This window comes from Podarcis erhardii (genome assembly GCF_964252035.2).
Source record: "Podarcis erhardii genome assembly, chromosome: 1".
NCBI lineage: Eukaryota > Metazoa > Chordata > Lepidosauria > Squamata > Lacertidae > Podarcis > Podarcis erhardii.
In genome coordinates this window covers 81,217,990-81,244,475 of record NC_138497.1, presented here as the reverse complement: position 1 = coordinate 81,244,475, position 26,486 = coordinate 81,217,990, and the positions used below count along the sequence as shown (strand labels likewise).

The following is a 26,486-nucleotide window of genomic DNA, read 5'->3' as shown; positions in this document are numbered from 1 at the left end:
TTGCATCACATACTAAGAAGATGCTTGCCGTTAAATCCAAAGCCTCAGCCAGGAGGAGTGCACTGAATATTTTCAAAGTAAACAGAGGATGAGGCAAACTGGGCATGGTTGTGTACAGGTTGTACCTTGTGTCGTAGAGGAATGCTGTTGGATCATGGTGTCTAGAGCGCTGCGTGCCCTCTAGAGGAACACCGCTTGATTTGGCCTGGTTCATTATGTTCAAACAAAATTAACAATGGAGCTATGCCAACCTTCAACACTGGGCCATTTCAAAGCTGATAATTGTAGCCTTATCAACAGGTGCCTGAATTTGCTTGCGCTCTTCTTAGCATTGTACCTATCAGATTGTGAGCCTGCTGGCACGGACCATTATTTATAAATGGTGATTATGATCATAATAACAACAGCAATAAAAACTGAAAAACGATTTAGCAGCACACAGAAACTTGTGAAAAGGAAGAGGCTGGTTTTCCTTTCTTTCATGGACATAACTGTCAGCATATCATCCAGTTGGCACTTGTCTAAAGTCCATCTAAGCAGAAAATTGGCATTTATCTGACCTTTGCGAAGGCGAAGCAATCGGTTTGAGCCAGCAGGCTCAAGAAATATGTGTGCTGTTTTCCAACTACGAACCTTTAAAAGAAAGTGGTGTCATTTCAGTTTTTCAAAAAAATGAGGAAAGAGCCACCATACAGTGAACTGTGGAGAATGGTGAATGAGTTCTGCCATCCCCACTATGCATAGAGCCTAGGTGTAAAGATCCCATCTTGCTAAAACCATGGTTTGGGCAGCCCAGAATGATTGTTGGGGACACATTCTCCTCCCTTGGCCCCCCTTCCATTTCCCCCTCCCATACACTGGGCGGGGTATAAATAATAAGATTATGGTGGTGGTGGTGATGATGATGACTTATTGCCTGATGGCAATTCTTACTTACCACAGCTGACAAGAAAAGTGGATATTTAAAAACCTGACTGTAAATACCGTATTTACTTGAATCTAATGTGCACCTTTTTTGGCCAAATTACAATGCAAAAATTAAGGTGCGCATTTACATTTGCCAGCATATACTCTCTTTTTTTTTTTGTTTCAAGGTTTTGAAAATTGAGGTGTGCATTAGATTTGATGGCTCATGTAAATACGGTATTAGGGGTTCTTGCGGGGGGTGGGGTGGGGGAATTATAGCAGAAATGAAATGTAATAACAAGTGGGCTTAAATGAGTGAATATAATCCTCTATCATCAGAAAAAAGCTTACAATATTAATCTGATACAAATACAATTTCAAACAATAAAAAATCAATATAGCAACAATACAAGAAGCACAATGACAATTTAAATAGGAGTCCACTAAAACAAAGGCAATTATAATCAGACTTGCTCCTAGGCAACGTACCTAGGATTGTAACCTTAACAGGCTTTCTGAAACAGGAAGGCTTCAAAGTACACCTAAAAGACCTAAAATGAAAGGGAGCTTGGCAAATCTCCCTGGAAAGTTAGTTCCACAATTGTGGAGCTACCACTGAGAAGGCCCCTTTTTCCTCCTTTTCCTCAGTATGGAAAGAAGAAGCTGAAATACTTCCCATATAACCATCAGCACGAATACTTCTTTTTTGGTGAGTATCTCCATTTCCTTCTTTCGCTTTCCTACATGTAGGTGCAGGCAGGAGCCTGCTTGTAATTCCTTTGTGATTAAACAGTTATTCTTTATTTCCTAACAAGCCCCACCCTGTGTAGGTATTAAGATCCCTCCTGCTACATTTCTGATGTGCAGCAATAGGGTAGATCTCCTTTCATTCACTTCTGAGCGTTCATTGTATTCCATATTTGGAAACTCATAGAATCCAGTCAGAACCATGCCACATATTTTCTCTCTTGATTCTATCCTTTCTGCCATTGTTTCATTTTTATCCCACCCCTCCAAAGAGAAACTCAAAGCAGTATACATGGTTCTTCTCCCCACGTACTCCATTTTATCCTCACAACAATCCTGCAATGTAGGTTAGGCTGAGAAGTTGTGACTGACTACATCCAGTGATCTTCACTGCTGAGTAGGGATTTGAACTCAGGTCTTGGGAGAGCTAGTCCAACTTGCTAACTACTACACCACACTAGCTGTTGTGGCATAAATGATGCAACTCCACACAACTCTATTAAAGAAAACATGGAGCTCCATCATATATTTTTTCCAGGATCTTGCAATGTGAAGAATAAATGTTATTGGTCTAGTTACAGATAGAAGAAGTGTGCATGCACACGAAAGCTCATACCAAGAACTGACTTAGTTGGTCTTTAAGGTGCTACTGGAAGGAATTTGTTTTGTTTTGTTATTGGTCTATAAACTCTAGTTAAACTAGGAACAAGCATCAAGAGATCCCTCCTGGGACTACAGCATTTTAGAGTGTAATTTTTAAGTATTCCACATGTTGTAAATTCTTTGTATCCAGAGAGCTAGCTATTCTAAAACTGAGGTGCTGGTTCCTACATACGGGGAATCATTTGTCCTAGTGGAGAATTGAAACTTGGCATTACCCACCTGCACTTTGAAGTGGTTCAGAATGCTAGTTAAAATGGGTGGTTGCTGTTTTCTAAATAGCTGAACTGGTTGTAAGTAGAAGCACTGGGCCTTTCTGGAATGGTACAGAGGTATCCTAGTCTCTTTAACATCTTGAGATGTTGGATAGAACACAGACCAAAACAGAATCTCTTGCCATGTTTTCCCAGAATGATAGCACTTTCCTCCAGACCCTAACTTTCATGTTAAGGTCATTGTCCAGCTGCAGGGTGCCATTTTATGTTTCATGCCTGCCTGCCTCCTCTAATGCCTTCTGGTTTTCCTTTCAGTTTTTCCACCTCTCCTCATTCCAGTTTACTTCCAAATGCAAATCTTCATGACCATGTTCAGACACAAATTCTGGGCGGTAAGTGAAAGATCCTCCATACCCTGCATTGCCTTCATTAAAACCCATTCATTCCATTGGAGTTGAATGGCCTGGGCCACTCCAAGGAGATCTTCCTGGGGGAAATGAAGAGGCATCTCTCTGCATATTCTGTGGAAGTGAGCACTGGTGGAAGGGGGGGGCAGCATCATCCCTTGCAACACGTAACCTCTTCCTTTTCTCCTTAGGACCTGGCCTGGGCCTTCAGTTACTACCTACGCTATTTCACCTTATATATCCCCTTCTATGGAGTTCTGGGATCCTTGTGTCTCCTCACCTTTGTCAGGTAAAGTTTCCCTTTTGCTGAACCTCCCCTTTCCAACAGTGGAACTAAGGAGTGTCTTCAGAGTAGCCTAATCACACTGTTTCTACCTCTTTCAGTCATCCATCTTTGGTCTACTACGCTGTATTATCTTTGCTGACTTGTTCTACCTCAGGCTTTGCTGCATCCCATCTCTTCCCAACTTATTCCTCCCCCTTTTTTTAGCTCTCTTTTTCTGAGGGCAAGTTTCCCTGTGCTTGTTTACTATACACCAAATGCTGTGCCGTGAATGCAGCCCAAGATCAGAGGAGCAGGAGTGCACAGTTTTCAAAAGTGCTTCGTTGGTTTTATTTATTCAAGAGCTCTCAAACATTCAACACATTCACACATGTTCTGCAGGGATTTAGTTACCAGAGATGGTCACAAAGCATGTTTGGATCTGTTCTTTGAACTAGAAGGCTTTGGGATTGCATGGGAGGCCTCAGGATTCCAAGGTCTTTTCATTGCCACCCTCACCATGGTGCTTCTTGTTCTTAAGAATGCAAGTTCTTTTGCATGAATTTTCATGCCCCCACTGGGGTACCTCTAGGCAAATGAGTACAACTTTCCTGAAATGTGACATTCCTCTTCCAAGGAATGTGTTGCCATCCCATACTCCGGTATTTTAAATCCTGTTTATTTCTGATAGCCATCAGCAACTGTTCCTCTGATAATCTTTGCAAATAGCTCACATTCATTCCAAAAAACCCCATTCATTTGTCTTCATTTATGCATTTCTGAATTGATCCTAGGACAAACAGTAATATTATTAAGGTAACAGTATGCAGGGTATATTAAAAAATATATCTTCAGACTCGTTGGATAAATGACAGTCCTATGAATCTGGTGAACTCCCTCCATTTAGCAGCCCTGTGCTTGAGGGGAATCTGGCAGTGTATCTGTGTTAGGCTGTTCAGATAAGCTCCCATTATCAAGTGAAAAAATAATCATGTATGAACCAGTCCTTTCTGCTACTATAATTTTCACTGACGAAATCCCTTGGAGAAGACACAAAAAAATGTCAAGCAGTCCAGTGGAAAATTCCAGTTTCACCTCCTTCCCCAGTACTGTTGCCAGAAGTAAATATGAGAAACACAGTCTGCTATGAAGCTGGGGTGCCTATTATTTGGGGGGTTTTATAGCCAGGTCACTTCTTCTTTGAGCTGCTTAAAATACAGGCTACCTGGCTACAGCAGGGGCAGGGAATTGATGGCCAATAGATGTAGTTGGACTCCCACTAGTCACAGCCAGCATGGGCAGTGGCTAGGGATGATGGGAGCTGAAGCCCAACAACATTCTTTTATCCCAATTGAACAGCTGTCTTGTCTCTGCTTAGGATAGAAAATGAATATGCAAATTATTAAATAAGTAAATGGAAAGTGTCTCACAATATAGAAAGGCAGAGCAAAATGCCAATTACCCTTTCCACTGGAAAACCTAGCAACCGCTAAGATGTTTGTCTGTACAGAATGGGGGAGGCTTTCCTTTGATTATTCAGGCAAGATTTCCATTTCCCCTGCACTAACGGAGCACAGTTTTGTCCAAGGATTAATCTATCCAGATATACAAGGCTGAATTGTGTGGTTTTTGTCTCCCCCCCCCCTTGTCCTTTTTTAAGGTTCATGGAAAGTCACTGGTTTGTATGGGTCACACAGATGAATCACATCCCAATGGAAATCGACAATGACAAGCACAGAGATTGGCTCAGTGCTCAGGTAAACTGGGTTGCTAAAGTCTGAACTGTTGAAATCTTGCACAGCCTTAATGAGACAGCAAGTGCTGCTGAACTTGGTGGGATTTCTGGGATTGCACCGTGGGGGTTCTAAAATCATGCTGGGGAAAACTTAAGCCTTTGTGTCCGTGTCATGGGATTCTTCTAAAAATAAAGCTAACAGAGGAAGTTTGGTGCTGTGCAGGCAGATCAGTGGGAGTGGCAGATGGTCTCTGCCGATGCTCCCACACAGCACACAGCAGTTTCCCTTCTCCCCCTCCCAATAAGTGACTGCTACTGGTAGGCCATGTGCAGAGCAGCAGCAACCCTCCAATTGCTCCTGACCTCTGCCATAACTAACCCTTAAAATTAGATTTTTGGTGGTAGATAGCTCGTTCCCCATTGATATATGGATGAATGTCATATTTCTGACAACTGCACTACAGACTTCCATGAAGTTCTTTGCTGCCATCTATACAAGGTATATTTGAAGTGGCTCCAGACCACATGTTATAACTATTTCCAACGTTAGATTTATTGGTTCAGGCTTCCAAAACTGATGGGCCTGTTTAAGCATTGCAGTGACCATGGGAAGAACATTTGCTTAAATTAGATGGCCCTCATTTAAACAAGAGGCCCACATGGAAGATCTTGCACAATGACTATTATTTCTTAATTTATTAAGCCTCTTTGTGCCAAAATGGGCTTCTTGGCAATTTTGAAAATATAAAAACCAGTGACACGAACTTTAAAATATAAACATTCATAATTAAAAGAGGGAATAAAGCAATCCCCTTAAAACAACACAGCAATTAAAACCGGAGACTGGTAGGGAGATCAAGGGAATTCCTGTGTAAACAGGTGCAATCTGAGACTTCCTTGGATTGTGGCTTTAGAGTAGAAGATGGCAGAGTGGCATTAGAACCACAGACAGTGACAAGAGCAGTGCTTGTTATGAAATCCACTTGATCTGCTTCCAAGTCTGGGCTTCATTAAGATTCACTGTTTTGTCTCCTTGAATTCTGCAGTTGGCAGCTACCTGCAACATTGAACAATCCTTTTTCAACGACTGGTTCAGTGGACACCTGAACTTTCAAATAGAGCACCAGTAAGTATGCAATGTTTGGGCCTGAAGGAACTTTGCTAGAAAGAATAGACCCCATAAGATACAATAGAATCCCCCTGGGGGAACTGGAAACCCATAAAAAAGGAAGGGCGAAAAGCAGGGCAATTATTACCTTGTTATTTTTGAAATCATTATTTCTATCCCACATTTGCACACTAAGCGGCTACAGTGCCTAACAGCAAAAGAACATAACATTACAATATAATTGAAATAAAACCCCGGTGTTAGATACAAAAAGCAGAAAACAATTGCTCATGATGTTTGGATGACTTCTGCTAATGTTTCAGTGCTGGACTGTCTGCACTGACAACACACACACACACACCAGCACCAGCCATGCACTCAGGCAGCAGAGTGGGTTGGCAGAGCCTTGAGGGATGTACAGGGATGTTCACCTTCAAGCTACTAGATGAGGCGGCTACTTTTGAATGCCTTCCCATGTTTAAAAAATTACTGCAAGTAAAACCCAGCATCAGGGTCTAGGGTTCTAACCCAGCCTCCTCCATACAATGCTAGTTTTCTACCAGCAGAGACCATACACTTGTAGTCTGAAGTGGGTACAGTCCCTTCTTCCACTACTACATTTTGCTGCTTATTCCTGTAAGCAAACGTGCAAGGCAGTGCATTGCATTTCCCCAAGGACGGAGTCTATGGAGGCCTTCCTCAAGCTTTCTCCTTTCTGTTTTACCATAGCCTGTTTCCCACGATGCCGCGCCACAACTACCACAAGATAGCACCGTTGGTGAGGTCCCTCTGTGCCAAGTACAATGTCCCTTATGAAGAAAAGCCTATCATGAAAGCATTCTCAGACATTGTTGGGTAAGAGAACAGGCGGGGGTTTTCAGTGTGTTCACCTAGTGCATCTAGAAAATCTGGCAAGACATCGCAAGGCCTGTAGCCCATATCCTTGGCAGAACCTTCAACCAACTCAACTGCTGTGCAGACATTTGCCGCAGACATGTTTAGAGCTGGGAATTCTCTGCAAGTGAGCTTGGCCTGTGGACATTACCTTGCCTATTCCTTTTAAACCACAGTAGTTGCCATTGCTCAAGCCAGCCAGCTTTGCTAGGTTGTTGTGAAAGAGAAAAGGCAGAGCGAGATGAAATTGACAAATATAGCGTTTATGAAACAAATGATATGCTGGAACCTGGTAATGGAAGGAGAAAAGGAGGCAGCACTGGAATGCCAGGCACCTTAACAGGCATTTAAATGCTCCTGTGCAATCCATTGGAAGAACAGTCCAGGAAGACAATGTGCCTTGGTCATTAAATAACTATTGGAATTCACAATTTAAGTATAGGTTGTTATCAACATGCTCTATAAATCCAGATTTGGGAAGATGAGTGTAGCCCTATTCATGTTTTTACTTGCATGTAGGGCACCCATGCAAGTAACATGCAAGGAGGGACGTGGGTGGTGCTGTGGGTTAAACCACAGAGCCTAGGACTTGCCAATCAGAAGGTTGGCGGTTTGAATCCCCGTGACAGGGTGAGCTCCCGTTGCTCAGTCCCAGCTCCTGCTCATCTAGCAGTTCGAAAGCACGTCAAAGTGCAAGTAGATAGGTACCGCTCCGGCGGGAAGGTAAACGGCGTTTCCGTGCGCTGCGGCTTAGTCATGCTGGCCACATGACCTGCAAGCTGTACGCCGGCTCCCTCAGCCAATAAAGCGAGATGAGCGCCGCAACCACAGAGTCAGCCACGACTGGACCTAATGGTCAGGGGTCCTTTTACCTTTACCTAGGGCACACCGTTGACATTGCATCCACCCTTGACCTTTCCATGTTGATTGTGGAGGTCTGAAAGCGAGACTCTTCATGCAAGCAGCTGCTCCTGCAGAGGGGCTGCATGTGAAGAGGACGCTCACACAATTGTGTGCCCTGCTTTGTGTGAAGAGTTTGCTTTCCAGTCCTCTGAAAAGGTTGGGGGGGGGGTGCAGCGACAGGAATGCAACACCTGAGACAGGACTGAGAAGCATGACCCCACCCCGTTGCTACACGCGAGTATCCTACACACAAGTAAATGCAGGAACATGGCTCTAGAGACCATGCCAACACTGGAATGCCATGCCTCTCTTCTTCTTCCTCCACAGGTCCCTAAAGAAATCTGGAGCACTCTGGTTGGATGCCTACCTCCATAAATGAAGCTGGGTTTCAACAAAGGGGAAAGTGTTAGGCAAAGGGGGGGGGACTAGGGGCAGGGGGTGTTCACATATGTATTCTTATCGTCCAATTTCAGTGTGTATCTGTGTGTACACAGCTTGAAGGGAATTTCCTGTATTTTAAAATTGATGCTGGGGTGGGTTCAGGGGACCTATTTAAAATCAGAGAGGGTTTCAGACAGGTCAGTTAATGTCCATAGAATTTGAATGGAAAACGCTGATCTGAACACGTGATGGCTGAGAATTGGCCCAGTTGGTTGGGGGGGGGGGTATTTTGAGAAGGGAGGGTGAGTGAAGAAGCAAATAGGCAGAGATACTCTCCTGTTCCTCTTCCTGAGACTTACTACTTACTATTATTACTGTCCCAGACTCTCAGGTACTTGATTCATCTACACAGATTTTATTTTTCAAAGCAGTCAAGCTTCTGCAGATGTTTGAATTGCAAAACAATCATGGCTGGCTCTTTTTAACAGACTTGGGTCCCATTTCTCCTTAATGATGCTGAAACAAGAGGAGGGAAGGCAAGATAAGTTAATCATTGTGATAATATTCATTATTTGTGACGTGCCTCTGAATGCAAAACTCAGATAAAATACAGGCCTTGCATCATAGGCTTACATAGAATCTTAGCGTTGGAAGGGACATTTGAGATCATCTCATCTGACTCTTGTTAGCCTCCAGCTGAGACAATAAATGCCAGAAGCATATTTCTGAAAAACAACAACAACCGCCCAGTAACAAAATATTGTCACCAATCTAATGGAGAATTACATTGGGGGATTCTCTGCTCTCAGCTTTTTCAAAAGGAGAACTCTAAAGCCCAGGTCCAAGCAGCTAGGCCAGGTCTGTCTCCTTTGCTCAGAGCTGGTCCTTTCCATGTATGCATGTACATGTATGCAGACCTTTCTCTCCAGTTGCCACACTGAACAAAATTCCATATACCGTACTTGTTTTGCCTTGACGTTTCTGCAGGCCACTTCCCATTATCTGCAATGACGTGTAGTTCCCATTCGCCCTGGGTCAGCTAGCCTGATCCAACTAGGGACCACATGTGCAAGGAAGCAGGCTTTCCAATGTGTGCTCCTCACCAGATAGGGGATGGTGCACTTAAATGGCTGCTGCATGCATGATTCACCAGGCAGGTCTGCGCATATGCAGTTCCAGGGCAAAAGCAGACTGGGCTTCGGGATGAGAAGCAGGCGCCATTTGTTTAGTCTTCCCCCACTTTTTCCAGCCTGGGCAGCTGACTAGCTTTATTCAGAGCTGCACGTGTGCGTGGGCTTTAATTGGGCCACTGCGTTCTGGGCCCACGGGAGCATTCTGCCTCTAGTCTCAGATGTAATATCTGAGGGTCTGTCATGAAACAAGGTACTCTCTACAGCCGGTAGCGACTTGCTTTAAAGATCAAGATTTGTTTCTGGATCCATTAACAGTGACAAGATCCCAGGTAACTCATGTACAGTGTTGCTATATAGTTCAACCACCTTAGGTGATTTTCCTTCTTCTTTGCAGCCTTGTCTAGCTCATGATCTCAGTTAAACTAGCTCAGATATTTAGGAAGCATGCCTCTTGCCATCCATGCAAAAGTCTGTTGGTCATATGTGGAAATAGCCAGGTCACTCTTGGGGCAGCAATTAAGTGTGTTGGGACAGTGAAGGAGGCCTAGGTTCACTCAGCAATGAAGTTTGCAGGGTGACTTGAGGCCAGTCATTTTCTCTTACCCTAATTTGCATCACAGGAATGTGAGGAAGAAAATGGAATAAGCCCACATATACTACCCTGAGCTCCTTGGAGGAATGTCAGGATATAAATAAAATAAATACACCCATGAGAACGTGCTTCCAGGGGTTTCTGGGAGTGCTCTCATGGGCAACCAGTTTATTCAGTGAGCCAGCTCAATGGGCCAGAACCATGAGATATGTGAATGAGGCATGTATCTTCAAAGATGGTTTCTGGTTCTTTTCCCACAGTTCATGGATCTTATACTTTCTGCCGACAATTCTAGCGCTGTAAATAAAGTACACTGTTCATCCACTTTTTCTACTAATGACCACATTTAAATGCCAGTGGGCCATTAGTAGAAAGACACCTTGCTGCCCACACCCAGTGAAATTTTGGGTTAGTCCTTACTAACTAAAAGTTAATGAGATTGCAATTATTTCTGCTTCTAATGCCTATTCAGTGCCTCTTGACTATTTGGCAGGTAATATAAATCTTACTTGCCGCCAAGTATGTGTAGCTACCATACTTTATTCAATAGCATTTCTACTGAGGATCTGGAAACCCCTGGTTCCAGAACTAAAAGGAACATTCCATATTTTATAACCTTGATACATAATATAGGAAGTAAACACCAGAGTGTTAATAGCACAACTACGTATTGCCTTAATCTACCTGGACATAATCAAGCCAAACTTGAGTATTAAACAAAAAACACAACTGAGCAGTTTAAGCATGTAATTAAGTATTGAATCATTACATAAGTGCTTAGGTTTGGCTGATTCATGCCCTCTGCCTCTTTCTGGTTCCATGAATGCAGTGCTTTTTTATTATTATTAAAAAACGATGTGCCAGTATTCATAAATTGATAAAAGTGCCGTGGGTGCCAGCACAAAATGGCTGCCATGGGCAGCAAAGAAAAGAGAGGTGCTGGTGCTCCAAACCAGTCAGTACTGTCACAAAAAAGCCCTGCATGAATGTATTCCAATTTCTCTGCTCCAGCAGGAATAACCACCCAAAAATGTACTGTAGCATCTGCTATGCAGTCTTCCAAGATGAAAGCTCATTTGGTCTGAAGTCTTCTGATTTTCTTGTGGTTCTGTTTGCCCAACCTTTGGTTCCAGAACAAATTCTATCATACCTGTAGCAGCTTTCTACCTTGTTTCGCTCCACCCCAGCACCTTCTAATCTTGTATTCCATCCTGCTCAGATGATTTCTCTTTGCTTAGCCACAGAAATCTGGGGATTCAACCATTTCAACTCAATAGCCTTCTTCTCTTCAGCTGAGGGCAAGTGCGGGCAACATTTTGCCCTCCAGATGTTACTCAGCTACAATTAGCCTCAGCAAGCACAGCCACTGGGTAGAGATGATGGGACAACATCTGGAGGGCAAAAGGTTCCCCACACCTGGCTTAGGGGGAAATGCAGGCTGCAGTCCTATACACACACATATCTGGGACAAAGCCTGAATTCAGTGGGACTTCTGAGTAGACCTGTATAGGATTGTGCGGTTAGTGGATTATTAAACATTTAAGCAGGAGAACCAGTACTGCCCAATGACTGTGGGAAATGGCAGTTGCATCCTCTGATAGTGATAAGTAGGTGTTATTTAGAATAAAGAACAGTGTTGCTGGGACAATCCACACAAGTAGGGGGTCAGTATGCAACTTATACAGAGCAATTCCTTTAGTGAAAATGTAGCAAGTGCTAAAAAATATAGGTACAGTAAGGAGCCTAAAATAGACATTTTCTCTCTCTTGACTAAAACAAGCCCCAATGGCTGTCTTTATGCAGACCATTCTTAGAATCACAGAGTTCTAGTTCAACCCCCTGCAATGCAGGAATCTTTCACCCAAGTTTCATGCTCTATTGACTGAGCTTGTTCATGAAAAAAGCACAGAATTGAGTGATTGAAATAAACATTAGCATTTGGGAGATACTTTGTGTATTGTGTTTCATTGCTTTTGCTGAAAGACAATGTTCCACTGCTCCCCAGACATTAAAGCACTGATTCTTAACTAATGTGCATGTTTGTTAATAGGTAAGTTGTGACAACTGCAAAAACTAGCAGTCCTATGTTCACATTTTTTGTCAGGTTCTCTTATCAAACTAGACCTGAGTCAATTATTTTCTGAACGCTGTGTTCCTTCTTGTCTTAGAGGGGTCCTACAAAACATTAGCACAAAGTATGTTCGTCCATACTTGCAAAACATACGTAAAAACTACGTTAACTTGGAACAAGTGCTTAAATGTTCTCTTTTTCCAATGACATATCAGTCCCTGCCTAATCTAACATCAAAATCCCCCACTCAAGGAAAGTTGTTTGTAAGAAAAAATAAAATTGGGACAATATTTATTTATTCTGATCACAGGCCAAGGTGGTGCTATGCCGTTCCCAGGCAGTCACCCACCCAGGCGCTGACCAGACTCAGAGCTTCTTAGCCGTCTGTATAATGCATGATGTTAGCATGGACTAAAATCCATTCCTGGGTGATATCTGAGCTAGACAAAAGCATATACAATTTCCACATTGAGATTGTATTTCTAACCCAGGATATTCACTGAGATTCACCAATGCTATTGGACAAATATAGCCCTCGGCTTGTTTTAAGCAATGTAGAAAATCAAAGCTTTCACATGGTTTGGCCATTAGCAAGGCAAAATTAAGTGTGCTTTCATGGAAACAACACATGCTAGGGGAAAAAATCCATCTTTTCTCTTTCTCCTTCTCCAGTCAAGTAATAATGTAATGGTATATTGAATATTTTGATGGCTTTTGTTGATGAGGAATAATGATTAAATGAGTGAAGAATGGGATATGTTCTTGCTGCATTTCAGCCATTTTGCTAGGCTATGGCATGTCTCGAGTGATGTCTACTTAGCGGAAAGCAGCGCACGTTCTGGGAATTGTTGCTTCTGTAGCAGTTGGAGGGTTCAAAGGTGAAATGGAAGCAAGCATTCCATTCTAGAACCCTTGGGAAAGGGGATCAAAGAAGGAGGGAGGAAAGTTGGGCTAAGTAGGAAAAGTAAAGGCACGTGAGAGCAGGGAAGTATTAGATGCAATGTGTGAGAGGGGGAGATAGTAAAATTAAGTAAGACAAAACCAGTCTTCTTCACTCTTTAGGGTGTAATCAGTGGTGGAAGGATGCACCAGGGGCAAAGAGCAAATACATTCTCAAAAAAAAAAGTCATTTGCAGCCTCTCTGGTCTAGATTTGGAGATCATCTTATGCAGGAGTGGTCTGCAGATTCACTTCCCTACTTCACAAATTGGTGATAAGCAGAGTCAGCCGTACAGCACTATACGTAATGAATTGTGACGGCTAGGGACCCAAGACCTCCTGATATTGCTGGAATACAATCACCATCAACACTGACCAATAAGCCCATGTGTCTGAAAGCCAGCTCTAAAGATCATGTAATGTATGTGGTACAGTCCTCCCAGGACTTACCCACCTCAAATGAAACTGTACTATTCCATGTTTTCATGCTCACCCATGTCAAACACATTAATGCACATGGAAAGCTAAGCACGCCGAGGATAAACTTTGTTCCATGCAGTGAGGTGGTTATTTCTTCCTTTCAGTCATAACATCTGAGCATATAATAAAACGTAAAATCTAGATTCAGCAAGTGAGTCCTGTCAATGGAAGCCCTAAGGGCTTCCACAATGGGGCTTGCTTCCCAGGGCACACTGCGAAATTGGCTCTAGGGGGGTTGGAAGAACTCTCGGAACAGTCAAGCAGGGGAGGAGAAGCTGCATTGTGCCGTCTGGAAAGGCAAAAGGCTTGATGGAACAATCGCCTTAGCATTTACATTGATTGTGTAGCTACTTGGATCTCATGTGGCTATCAGTGATACAAAAGCAGTTGAAAACAGCTAGGCTGCAAACATATCACATTAAAGATTGGATTAATAGAGCAAAATTTGGGCACTAGATATTAGTAATGAAATATCCACACAATCATGGGTTTTAATGGTTAAGTCACCAAATGTTTAACCTCAAAAGCAAAAGCTCTATTTTCAGCAGCTTTCCTCCCATCCCATTCAATCTTGTAGTTTGCAGGCTTTTTTAAAAAAAGAAAATGAGTTATTCTAACAAAACCCATAAACCTACAGTGTGGTCTAGTGGTAGTCAAAGAAGGCTTTCTTTACACACAAAAGCTCCAATGTGTATCGGTCCCTAATTCAAATTTTGTTGTTAGGAAATCAGTTTACCCATTTTTTAAATGTCTGCTGTTAAGCTCAATAAAATCATAGCTGTTAAATACATAAATGGTTTGTGTCTTAATTATTGTGTCTTAAAATATCTAGTGTAGACATCCAAACACATTGTGATTTCTCCAAACACAACTAGGAATGTTAGGAAGCACTTACCATAATTGGCTCTATCTAACTAACCTAAGAAGGGCTTCCCATGTTATTCAAATTGCACCAAGGCTGAGTGTGATTCCTTCATTACATGGTGTGATCCTGCCATATTCAGAAGAAGAAAAACCTTTGGAGCTGCTTAAAAAAAAATTGAACAGATTGATTTTGAGTCAGCTGTGGATTTGATAATATTTTGTTGGACCAAGTATCACTAACTTAAGCCCCATTGATCTCAATAGGACTAAAGCATTACTAGCTTAGGCCGTAACCCTGATCTTATATCTCCCAAGTGCCCCGGGGAAAATGGGACATCCTGTTTTTCCATGCAAGATCATGGCAGCCTTAAAAAAAAAACCTCAAATATCTGAAAAACGTGTTTTGGGGCATCACATGCAGTCACAGCCCTGAAAAAGCATTTTTGGGGGTTCAGAGCATAGTGCAGGTCACGTGACTCACCTGGATGATGCGCGTCCTGGTTTTGGCTCTGGAAAAGTTGGACAATATGTAATCTTTGGTCAGCAGAAGTGGGATTTGATAGATTGCTGCATCCACAGCCCCAGCAGGGCAGCAGGAGGAGGAGAGAGCAAGGAGGAAAATGCAACTCCCCATACTGCAGCAGCTCCTAGGTCTGATTGGGCCCATTGTCATCACGTGATGATAGCACAGTCTACACAGGATCCTGCAGATCCTGTGTCTGCCCCTAAATGTTCCATTTCAGGAGTTTCCACTGGTGCTGGTAGCTTCTGCCTCCTGTTTGGCAGACGAGAGAACTTTCAGCCAACAATGGTTCTCTGATGGGCTGCTTCTTGTAAGACGATGTAGGGGCAAGGTGCTTGAATTGGGGCCCTTTGTGAAGTGCTCAAATACTAAAGGCAACAACAAACTTCAGAAGCGGCAACATTTGCAAATGTAGTGAAGCCTTCCAGACCTGCAGCAAAGCCAGAAAATTAAGGAAGGATTTTGCTGTTGAACCAGAAGACATGCTGTGTCTCTGATGGGGAACTGTATTGCAACTCTCCTAAACAGGAAATCTGTGACACTGGAATCACACTTTTAAAAAAGGACCCAGTGACCTCATTGTGGTGTAATCGCAGTGGCAGGACCATTGAATTGGCTGGGCCACCAAGCACTAAGCTTCCCGTGCCTTGTGCCTCTCAGTAAGTGAGAGTGAAGCTCAGCATTGGGAAACCTGGTGCGCAATGCCGCCTGCCTGCCCCAATCTCCCTGCCACCATCCCTGTCGTCAGCCGCTGGGGAAGGGTGTGCATACAAGTGTTTATATTCTTGGAAATAGCATACAAAAATGCATTGTATGAGAGGAATCTGCTTGTTAGGCTGTATGTGCAAAATGTGCTTATTAGGAGAAATTTGCACTAAAATGCTGACAAATTTTCACGAGGGAATTTTTTAAAAATGCAGATTGCTAAGGAAAGGGGAGTAACTGGAAAAATGAGTAACTTAAGTGGACAGATTTTGTCCATCCTTGCCTGGGAGTAAGTCCCATTGAATTCAATAGACTAGACATGATTAGGATTGCATTGTATGCCTGGATCTATCCAATGAGACATATTTCTCTTGCCGATGGAATGAAGAAGGATAAGAAGTTCGGTTAAATCCCAACTGACATTTCACTTGAAGAAAAATCCTAAGGTTAACTCTCTAATACGATTAAGTTAGAAAGCTTATCTCATTGTAACAAGGGCACAGGAAGGTTGTTCCTGGACTACATTATTACTGCTCTTTCATGGACAATGTTACAGGCTATGTGTAGGATATATTATCCCAAGTCTGCATAAACACCATACATTTAAAACACATGGTTTCCCCCCAAAGAACCCTGGGAGATGTAGTTTACCCACCACAGAGCTACATTCCCAGCACCCTTAACAAACTACAGTTCAGATTCATTGGGGGAAGTACCGTATTTTTTGCACCATAGGACGCACCGGACAATAGGGCGCACCTTGTTTTAGAGGGGAGAGAACAAGAAAAAAATAAATCTCCCCCTCTCTGCCCAGCGCCCCTTCAGCGAAGCGGCAGGAGGCGCTGCGCAGAGAGGGGGAGAATTTCCCCCCTCTTGTTTTCCCGCTCTTAAACAAGGTGCCATTTAAGGTGCGTTCAGGCGGCTACCTTGGAAGCCTGGAGAGCGAGAGGGGTCGGTGCGCAACGACCCCTCTCGCTCTCCAGGCTTCAGGTTCCTTTCGACCTGCTCTTTGGGGCTGGCAGGGAGAAGCCCACCACCAGCCCCAAAGAGCAGGTCAGGGAGCAGCGGAGAGGCTGCTGCCATAGTCGCGCGTCACCTCTCCAGCTGGGAGAGAGTAAGCTTCTTTAGCCCTGCGCGCGCTCTCCCGGCTGGAGAGGTGACACGCGACTATAGAGGCTCCTGCCATAGCCGCGCGTCACCTCTCCAGCCGGGAGAGGGTCGCGGGGCTATGGCGTCTTCACTCCATAGGACGCACACACATTTCCCCTTCATTTTTGAAGGGGAAAATGTGCGTCCTATAGAGCGAAAAATACAGTAATCTTTAAAAGTGCTTTAGAGGCATGATGTGTACCCAGCCTTAGGCATATACACTTAGGCATATACACTTTGAAAAGATTGCATCTGCCGTCCTATAGTTAGCACAAAGATAGGGTTTCTCTTTAAAAATCCCTCGTAGTTTGTAAGATCCTACATGAGTTCTTGAGGAGTCAAAACAGTTCAGCCAGGGTAGTATATATGGCAGGGAGTGATGGGCATTAGAGTCCAGCCATACAGGTTCAGGTCCAGGGCTACAGGTTCCCCTCCCTTTTAAATAGAACTCTTTTCTGAGCAAAGCTGCCCAAAATGGGCTCTAAGAAGACTACAATCCCACGCACACTTACTAGGAAGTAAAGACCTACTGATTTAAGTGGAAGTTCTAAGTAAAAATGATCAGGCTGTCAACCTCCAGGAAATGGGCAAAACCTTTTTTTAGTTCAAAACACTTTTATTAATTTAATTTCAATTCCAGTTTCAGACAACTGATAGTTTGATTCGCATATGGCTGCATGGCTGCAACCCAATACACACTTATCTAGAAGTAAACCAGTGGGGCTTACTTCAGAGTAGGCATGCACGGGATGGTGCAGCTGCTAAGTGTGTTTGAATTACGGTGAACGGTGGTTTGAATGATGATTGGAATTGTCATTGTGGCTTTATTGCTATTCTTGCATTTATTTTACTAATGTAACCCACCTTGAGCTTTCATGTGAGAGAAAAAGGCAGAAGAAAATCGGAAAAGGCAAATAAATTTTCCAAACCTGAACCCCACGGCTTCTTGGGAACCAGCTGCAACCCGGTGGGTGCAGCTATTGGCTGCCTTTGGTGGGGTGACTGCACATTTGCATAAGTCCCAGTTCACAGGGGTTGACTTTAACCCTCCTGTCGTTTGGAGAAACAGTTATGTGACAGCACAAAGTCCAGCTGCCTTGACAGCTGGGGTGACCGCTCCATTTCAGTGGTTATTATCTGCTCTTTATCAGCCAGATAACTAACCCAATAGGCCTTGTTTAAACACCTAACAACTGAAATCATGCCCAGTCTCGGTCAAGGAAAATTGATCTCCTGCTCCAACAGATAATGATGGTACAAGGGACAGTGCCATTGGAACTACCAGCAGCTGATCCTTGAGCATCTCAAGTGTTGGCCTGGTTTGTATCTTCCCAGCCTCCAAGCTCACACATGTTTTGAATTATTTACTTCCTTCTAAAGCTGTTTTTAGATAGCACCTTTCAGCCCTCAAAAGGGTCTGAGGTGGCTTCCACTTACAAACAAAGCAAGCAATTTAGAGAATATTTAAAAATCCAAGAGCCTGAAAACAGCACATTGAAAACCATCAGAAGCACAGCAGGGAGAAAACAGGCACAAAACACATGGCAACATAGAATGGTTTTCACAGAACATCTAAAAGCTGTAAGAAAAGGAATCTCCCTCGAGTTGGAGTTCCACAACCTGGGTGCCAGAACCGAAAAAGCCCCATCGTATGTCCCCGCAACTGCACCACTGGACATGGCAGAACATGGAGCTTATTTCTTCTCCTAATACAGAATCTTCTATCCACACAGAAACTTGCTTCCTCTTTCCCTTACCGTTGTAATTAACATTGAGCTGTCCCATCTACCAGAGTTCTCCAGCTTGGAGGACATAAGGTACCCTGCTGTTGACCCCGGGAGCAGCACTCACGTTCTATGGCACCACTACAATGCAGTATTTGCCAGGCTGACCTCACGAGGAACAAAACTAGAATGCTGTTTGCAGGTAGGAGAAAGGAGGAGGGTTCCAGTGAAGTACTAAGGCACTAGGATGAGAGACGCTGCTGCAGGGCCATGCCCTAGGTCTAGTGTTAAAGCCAAAGGTGCCGTCTCTGAGTCAATAGCTGGTCATCCTCCCTGTGCACTGTGAAGAGACACAAGAGGTAGATTGGCTTACAAGGCACATTTCAATTACTTCCTGTGCTGCACAGCTGCATCCATATTACTTCCCCCTTGCACAATAGTAATAAACTGACTAACGATTTCCCCTTCCAACTCTACAATTCTGAATCTATTATTCCCCTTTCATAGCACTCAATATCAGCTGCCTGAGGTGCAGTGGAGTAGCATGGGGGTGCAGGGGGGGGCGGCCGCACCAGGCGCAACATCTGGGGGTTAGGGTTGGGGGTGCAAATCCACGGGTTAGGGGGTGCAAATTACTTGCCTTGCCCCGGGTGCTGACAACCCACGCTACGCCACTGCTGAGGTGGCTACCTCATTCTGCCCAGTGGCAGGGCCGGCCCTGGAAAAGGAAGCTCATTTACTTCCATTCTTTTCCTATGAGAGACTGAACAATGGATCTCATTTAATTGTTCTTTGTCTTTGTTTTCAAGCAGTTTGTTATTTATTATGCCATTTCCCTCAAGAGCTTGCATTTCCCTCAAGAGCAGCCACAGCTGCCAAAGGTGTGGATTGCATTGCTTTTGGGCCTCTTGTGGGGAGTGGGTCAAAGTGCTCGGGTGTTATGTTCAAGGAAAAGATAAATCATTCAAAAGGGCCAATCACCTTTTGTTCTGGACTGAAAACTAGGTTTTGCTCAGCTTTGGAATAAAATGCCACACTTTGTGCCATCTCCATTCATAAATGAATGTTCTTTTCTGCAAACAGAATCTTAGTTGAGGGCCAAAACAAGGCATACATAGAAAAAGACTCACAGGTTTTGAACACTCATTGTTCCTTCATGAATGTACCTGTGTCAATTTGCTCTGATACGCTACAGGCACACGTATATCCAAAAGAGAACTAAAACACACATTCAAGGTTCGGTCTTTTTTAACATGTACACCTGTCTTGGCCTTCAGTTCACCCTAAATAGCAGCACCCATGCCTCTGTATCAAAGATGGCCATCAGGGAGTCTACGGGGAAACAATTTTGGTTTCTCTCAGTTCCTCATTTCCCCCAAGTTTAAGTTCAGTTCTTCACATTGCTGTATCAGTTTGCTGAATTTTTCAACAAAAACCATCAACAAATAAATTGTGAAACTGCATCAGTGACTGCCTACTCTACACTTTTTTTTGACAGCCCTTCCCCCTAATAAAATCCATTTGTGTATGCTTTTCTCACTAATGTATGTATTTCATGCACAATTTCTCCTAAACTACACATTTTTGTACACAATGTTGGAAAACAGCTTTGCAAATTTTGGAGAAGTGTGAATTTCGAAGGATAACTCTGTTTCAGTTCCCATATTGTTTCAGGAAGGAAAAATTACATACATTTTCATTAAAATGCAACCCAAACTGAATTTCTCCTCGACCAGTTTTTGCCAGCTTGGAGCCTCCCAGATGTTGTGGTCTCCAACCCATCCGTCCCAGTCAGTAGCAAAGGCTGGAGAAGTCTGCTCTAGACTGAGCTAGGAAATACTAAGCTTACAGATTTTTCCAAATGCAGAACAATCCTGGAGCTGGACTTAATTTTTTAGCAGTAGCTACTGCTAAACCAAACTCATCAGAGTTCTCTTTCCTTCCTCAGACCCCTCCCACCCGTCACCATATGTTAAACTTCAAGCTTTACTTCCCTGTTACTTCCTTGTAATGCAAATCTCTGGTCTGCGTCTCCAGGGGCAACCTGACCTATTTTTACAAAGCTTGCCTTCTTTCAAATCTATTCAAGTCTTCCACGTCACTGAGACAGGGAGGCCCCGGTCGCACCAGGCAGTTCTGGAAGATTAGTGTCAGTGATTACATCCAGACCCGAAATCCCACTTAGAACTGACATTAAGTACGCATGTGTGAATACACACACAGACACAAATATATATTATGTTCTCACAATACAAAGCAAATCTCTTCGGATACAATATTATCACACATAGGTCAAAAGCAAATCAACAGCATCTCTTCTCAGCCTGCACGAATAAGCAGAGGTGAATTTCATCCTGTGGCTGTGACCTACTGTGGCTCCCCTGCAACCACAGCCAAAGGTGAAGAAGCCCAACATTGGCATAACAGAGATGACACTGGGGGGGGGGGAGACCCTCCCTAACTGAATCTACAGGTATGAAATAGGAATGGCAAGAAAAGCATTTATAAATTTAACCCTGATACTACTTCACCTTCTGTGTCCAGTTACTTAAACTTTCTTTGCAATTTGAAAACTATTTTATTTCGTGGCAAAAAAAGAATGTGTGTTTGTATGGATTGTGGGATTTTGTTTTTTTTAAATCCGTATTATTGAGCTTAAAAGTCAGCAACATCATCTAACCTCCCCTCAGACAAATCAGAATGAAGGCTTATTAAATAGCCAGCATTGTCTAACCTCCCCACAAACTTTGTGCAAATAAATTTGGATGGATACTCTTATTCTTTTATCTGCTCTGGTTTGCCAGAAGCGGCTTAGTCACATGACCCGCAAAAACTGTCTGCGGACAAATGCCAGCTCCCTTAGCCTGTAAAACCAAGATGAGTGCCGCAACCCCAGAGTCATCCGTGACTGGACTTAACAGTCAGGGGTCCCTTTACCTTTTTACTTGCATATTAAGTTTCTTTGGGTGAAAGGGTGAGATATATATTTAGTAAAATAAATAAATAATGTTGGATTACATTAGGGCTTAGTCCCCAGAAAAGTAGCTATAGGATTGCTGACTGAGAGGCCATTTTGTTGTCCATGAATGCGTCTAATTTTTTCAAATGCAACACAAATCACATCCCATGAGTTCCATTGCCTAAATGTAAATGCTATCTGTTTCAGATAATTCTGTTAGAATAGTAGATTTCCCAAATAAACAGAAAATAGTAGGATGCCCAATCCAGAGAGACAAATCCATGGGATTTAGGAATGACTCACCTAGGATTGCCAACAACAACAATAATAAAAACAAACAAATCCAGCAACCTTTTACCTTGAACTCCAGATAGTTTGACATAAAACAGCAGGTGAAGTTTTCACAATCTGGGAGATAAGCATTTGCACCTGCTAATATATGTTCAGCAAGAGGATCCTGGGACTGTACATAAAAAGAAGGAGATTGTAACCTCAAACGCCCTCTGAGTCCAGGCCTCAGCATCCCTCACAATATAATATTTAGCTGCAACTTAATCAGCAGAAATTTGCTTTTATTTATTTCAGTTTCATAAATCAATCACTGTAGCATATTTAAGTATCACCCAAAAACAGGATGCAGAGAAAGCCTTATTTTAAACTAGTAAAACCTCCTTCACATCCAGAATTGCTATTTTTGTTTCCTTTGGGAAATAAATTACTGCCTTGAGACTGAAAATGCTGTCTTTGTGTTTCACCCATTTTGTTCAGCTGCTTGATTTCACAAGAAAGGGGATCAACTACTCCCTGGTTGCAAGCCAGATCACCAGAGGAGGCAAAAAGCCGAGGCAGGTGAGATCAGTGCTTCCAGGCTCAGGTACTAATTAGAAGGAACATAGGAAGCTGCCTGCAGTCTATAGAGTCAGACTCTTGATTGACCCAATTGAGTATTATCTACATTGACTAGCAGTGACTCTCCCGGGTTTCACCACAATTATCAAGTAAATCAGGCAATAAAAACAAGCAGTAGACGGTTTTATGAAGCTGGCAGCCTACAAGGGTCATTCAAAGGTAAATGTTCTAAGATGAAGTCTGCATCTTGCTAATTTCAAAATAAAGGATTGACTATTCTCATAATATAGCCAGCCATATACACAGTCAGAGACCATCTGACCCAGGAGTCTCATTCTGAGGGCAAGTCAATCCTCCTTCTTCTGAACTCCTTTTGTAGCTGGAGATACCAGGCCTTAAGTGGACACATGTGGCGCTGTGGGTTAAACCACAGAGCCTAGGACTTGCCGATCAGAAGGTCGGTGGTTCGAATCCCCGCGACAGGATGAGCTCCCATTGCTTGGGCCCAGCTCCTGCGCACATAGCAGTTTGAAAGCACATGAAAGTGCAAGTAGATACCGCTCCGGTGGGAAGGTAAACGGCGTTTCCGTGCACTGCTCTGGTTCGCCAGAAGCGGCTTAGTCATGCTGGCCACATAACCCGGAAGCTGTACGCCGGCTCCCTCGGCCAATAAAGCGCCGCAACCCCAGAGTCGGCCACGACTGGACCTAATGGTCAGGGGTACCTTTACCTTACCAGGCCTTAAACCTGGGGCTTCCAACATGCAAATCAGGTGCAGTTCCACCACAGCCACCCAAAACTAAATGTACATATCAGCTGCTGGAATCACTTTTCTAAGTCTCCACTTCAGCGTGTGTAAGGCTGTCGCTTCCTTTCTAGGGAAAATAACCTTAATAGGCTGGGGATGTTGAACTAAGGTTGCTACTCATACACCCATTTTTAGCATCTGTGTGAAAGAAAGACATTTAACAGGTGGGGGAGAAGCAGCAATGGAAGGACTTCACTTACTGAATTTCTACCTGCTGTCATTGCTTTCTAAACTGCCCCTGTTTCTCTCTAAACTGCTTCCTGGGGCAAGGGCAGGCTAAAAATGTTTTTAAAAATAAGTATGAAAATTTCTACCAGGAGGGAAAGGTTAGTTACCTCAGGTTGCATGCACTTGTTTTGCTGCATTAAAAAACAACAACAAATAAATCATTTTAATTGAACTTTGTCAGCAGAAATAGAAACTTAGTGACAAACACACAAACCTTGGCTTATAGAGTCCACGTTTTAAGCACAGTACATTGATGACAAAGATGAAGATGCGATATTGAAAAAGAAGAAAAACCACCTGCCATTACCTTTCTTCTTATCAAGAGGCTCAGTGCTGAGCAGGCTAGGTGGCATAAAATGTGTTTATAACATGCAATAACAATTCAAATCTTAATGGTAAATCTTGATAAGAATGTTCTTTATGACAGGCAAAGAAGATTAGTCTGTGAGAGCGGGGGAAACAAAGCAGTTGTTTTTGCCTGTTTTGCTTGCTAGACATTGAGTAAAGTAAATAAACTCTTTTATGGAGATAGAACCCTGCTTCTCAAACTCCTGGCACACTTTGGTTCTCAAATACAGTGGTACCTTGGATTAATTATTTAATTCGTTCCGGAGGTCTGTACTTAACCTGAAACTGTTCTTAACCTGAAGCACCACTTTAGCTAATGGGGCCTCCTGCTGCTGTCGCGCCTTCGGAGCACGATTTCTGTTCTCATCCTGAAGCAAAGTTCTTAACCTGAAGCACTATTTCTGGGTTAGTGGAGTGCGTAACCTGAAGCATATTTAACCAGAAGCGTATGTAACCCGAGGTACCACTGTACAGTTGGAGGCATGTTTCACTCTTACATTGCAGGAGGTTTGGCTTTTTTAAAGCACCAAACTAGTTCTACGGACAGCAGCAGTTTCAATGTGCTTTAAACAATGTGTTGAACCAATGGTGAATACCCCACAAGCAAATCAGAATGGATGTTCATTGTTGTATAACCACCTCACAAATCACTTAGAACAAATGCTTAGTAAAGACTGGGCGTAGTTTAACCTGCATGTAAGCTTTATGCAATCAAACTACGTCAGGGGTCGGCAAGGTTTACCGGCCATGGGCCGGATCACTCCCATAGCGATCGTCCATGGGCTGGACTGGGGCAGCGCGATGCCGGAAATTCCTTCTGCACATGCCCAGTTTAGCGCAGCGAGTCGGGGAGTGGGCAGCTTGGTTCAAGGGTGGCTCGTGGACCGATAAAACGGTCTTTGTGGGCCGCATCTGGCCCATGTTGCCGACCCCTGAACTACGTCATCTAGGGGAGCCTGTTATCATTACCGAGTGAGGGTCACTGAACGTTAATGGTCCCTGCTCTTGTGTCTTTAACAGCATCCTTACATGCAGAAACTTCAACTGCCAAAGTTGAATTTTCATGCTTAAAACTCTAGATGGCTTAAACTTCTCAAATTTGGTAAATGAAAATGGTTTCAATTGTTACAAGCATTGATCATCTGTTTGGAATGAATGCTCAGGTTCATCCTCTTCAGCATACAGCGGAAGGTATACAGGGGTGTCCAAACTTTTTCCGAAGAGGGCCAGATTTGAAGACGTGAACATGCGTGAGGGCCAACCAAAGTTATTGACCTTTTTTTAGGATTGAAGTTGTTTAGCTCCCCCCGCCCCAGGATTTTACCCCAAAGTTGTTGATTAGGCCCCTGGGCCTGACTTTGGACATGCCTAGTACATAATGAAAGTGCCCTTCTGTGGGAAGAAAATTCCACAGTTCCAGAGTTTAGGCCACCCTACCCCACAAAAAAGGGACGCGGGTGGCGCTGTGGGTAAAACCTCAGTGCCTGGGACTTGCCGATCGCATGGTCGGCGGTTCGAATCCCCGCGGTGGGGTGAGCTCCCATCGTTCGGTCCCAGCTCCTGCCCACCTAGCAGTTCGAAAGCACCCCCAAGTGCAAGTAGATAAATAGGTACCGCTGTATAGCGGGAAGGTAACGGCATTTCCGTGCGCTGCGCTGGTGCTGGCTCGCCAGAGCAGCTTTGTCACGCTGGCCACGTGACCCGGAAGTGTCTTCGGACAGCGCTGGCTCCTGGCCTCTTAAGCGAGATGAGCACGCAACCCCAGAGTCGGACACGACTGGCCCGTATGGGCAGGGGTACCTTTACCTTTACCCCACAAAAAAGTCTAAGGATAGTGGAGCTACCGAGACCCCTCTGCTCTGATATTAGAGGCTGTAGGGGACAGGAACCATGCCTTCTTTTGCATGAGACCATTTTAGCTCCCACACTAGCCCCCAGTGCCTTGCCTTGAGCTAAGGCTGTCTGCAAAACTGCCCTGCCCACTAATATCACTGCAGCATCAGGAACTGGAGCAGATGAGGATGCCTGCTGAATACTTTTGCAAGGAAAAAAATTGGTTTGGGGAAAGAGCGGAACAATTCATCTGAGCATAATACCCGTGTTTGGCTTCCTGCTTGAGAAAGATGTGCCAATGGGCCTTTACCCTTTAATCTGGATCCAGTCCACATATTTTGGGCTTGCATTATCTTTCAAACATGCTCACGGAGCTGTCCACACTTGTAAATAATCACCCAATCTTTTGGCTTCAAGGCTATCCCCTGAGGTATCTTCTCGAACTGAGCACTGTGTTGCAAATGTTATTCCCGTTTCTGAATTTTCAGGAACCCCAGTTGGCATATTTCTGATCTCCACTCCTAGCCAGGCTGCACCTCAGATTCTTGTAACATAAAAACCAATTTCTGCTTAGCATTATTGCCTAGTGCCAACTTTGGAGCCCTCTGGGGTGTCACAGTATGGCCTGGGCAGCTGGGGGCAGTTACGCTGGAGGCACTAAGCTATATAAGAACATTAAAAAGCCCTCCTGGATAAGACCAAAAGCCAGCATCCTGTTCTCACAGTGGCCATCTGGATGCCTATGGGAAATTTGGAAGCAGAACCTGAGTGTGTGCAATCCTCTGTTGTCATCCATTACTTAAGGATGAGACCTAATGTATTTAGGAAACAATACAGTGGTACCTCAGGTTACATACGCTTCAGGTTACAGGCTCCGCTAACCCAGAAATAGTACCTCGGGTTAAGAACTTGGCTTCAGGATGAGAACAGAAATCGCACGGCGGCAGCGCGAGGCCCCATTAGCTAAAGTGGTACCTCGGGTTAAGAACAGTTTCAGGTTAAGAACGGACCTCCAGAACGAATTAAGTTCTTAACCCGAGGTACCACTGTCATTGTTTGCCTT

The 26,486-nt window shown here is 43.8% G+C and overlaps 1 protein-coding gene across 1 annotated transcript in view; it reads left to right on the top strand.

The window, feature by feature from the left end:
* Nucleotides 1-11,891, top strand: part of LOC309327905 (acyl-CoA 6-desaturase-like) — a 31,904-nt gene extending 20,013 nt beyond the window's left edge. Inside the window, exons 6-12 of the mRNA XM_081837530.1 lie at nucleotides 1,555-1,615; nucleotides 2,844-2,920; nucleotides 3,127-3,224; nucleotides 4,858-4,954; nucleotides 5,979-6,058; nucleotides 6,770-6,895; nucleotides 8,165-11,891. Coding sequence (XP_081693656.1) covers nucleotides 1,555-1,615; nucleotides 2,844-2,920; nucleotides 3,127-3,224; nucleotides 4,858-4,954; nucleotides 5,979-6,058; nucleotides 6,770-6,895; nucleotides 8,165-8,216 — 591 coding nt within the window. The 3' untranslated portion in view covers nucleotides 8,217-11,891. The remainder of the gene's footprint in view (nucleotides 1-1,554; nucleotides 1,616-2,843; nucleotides 2,921-3,126; nucleotides 3,225-4,857; nucleotides 4,955-5,978; nucleotides 6,059-6,769; nucleotides 6,896-8,164) is intronic.
* Nucleotides 11,892-26,486: the final 14,595 nt, after the last annotated feature.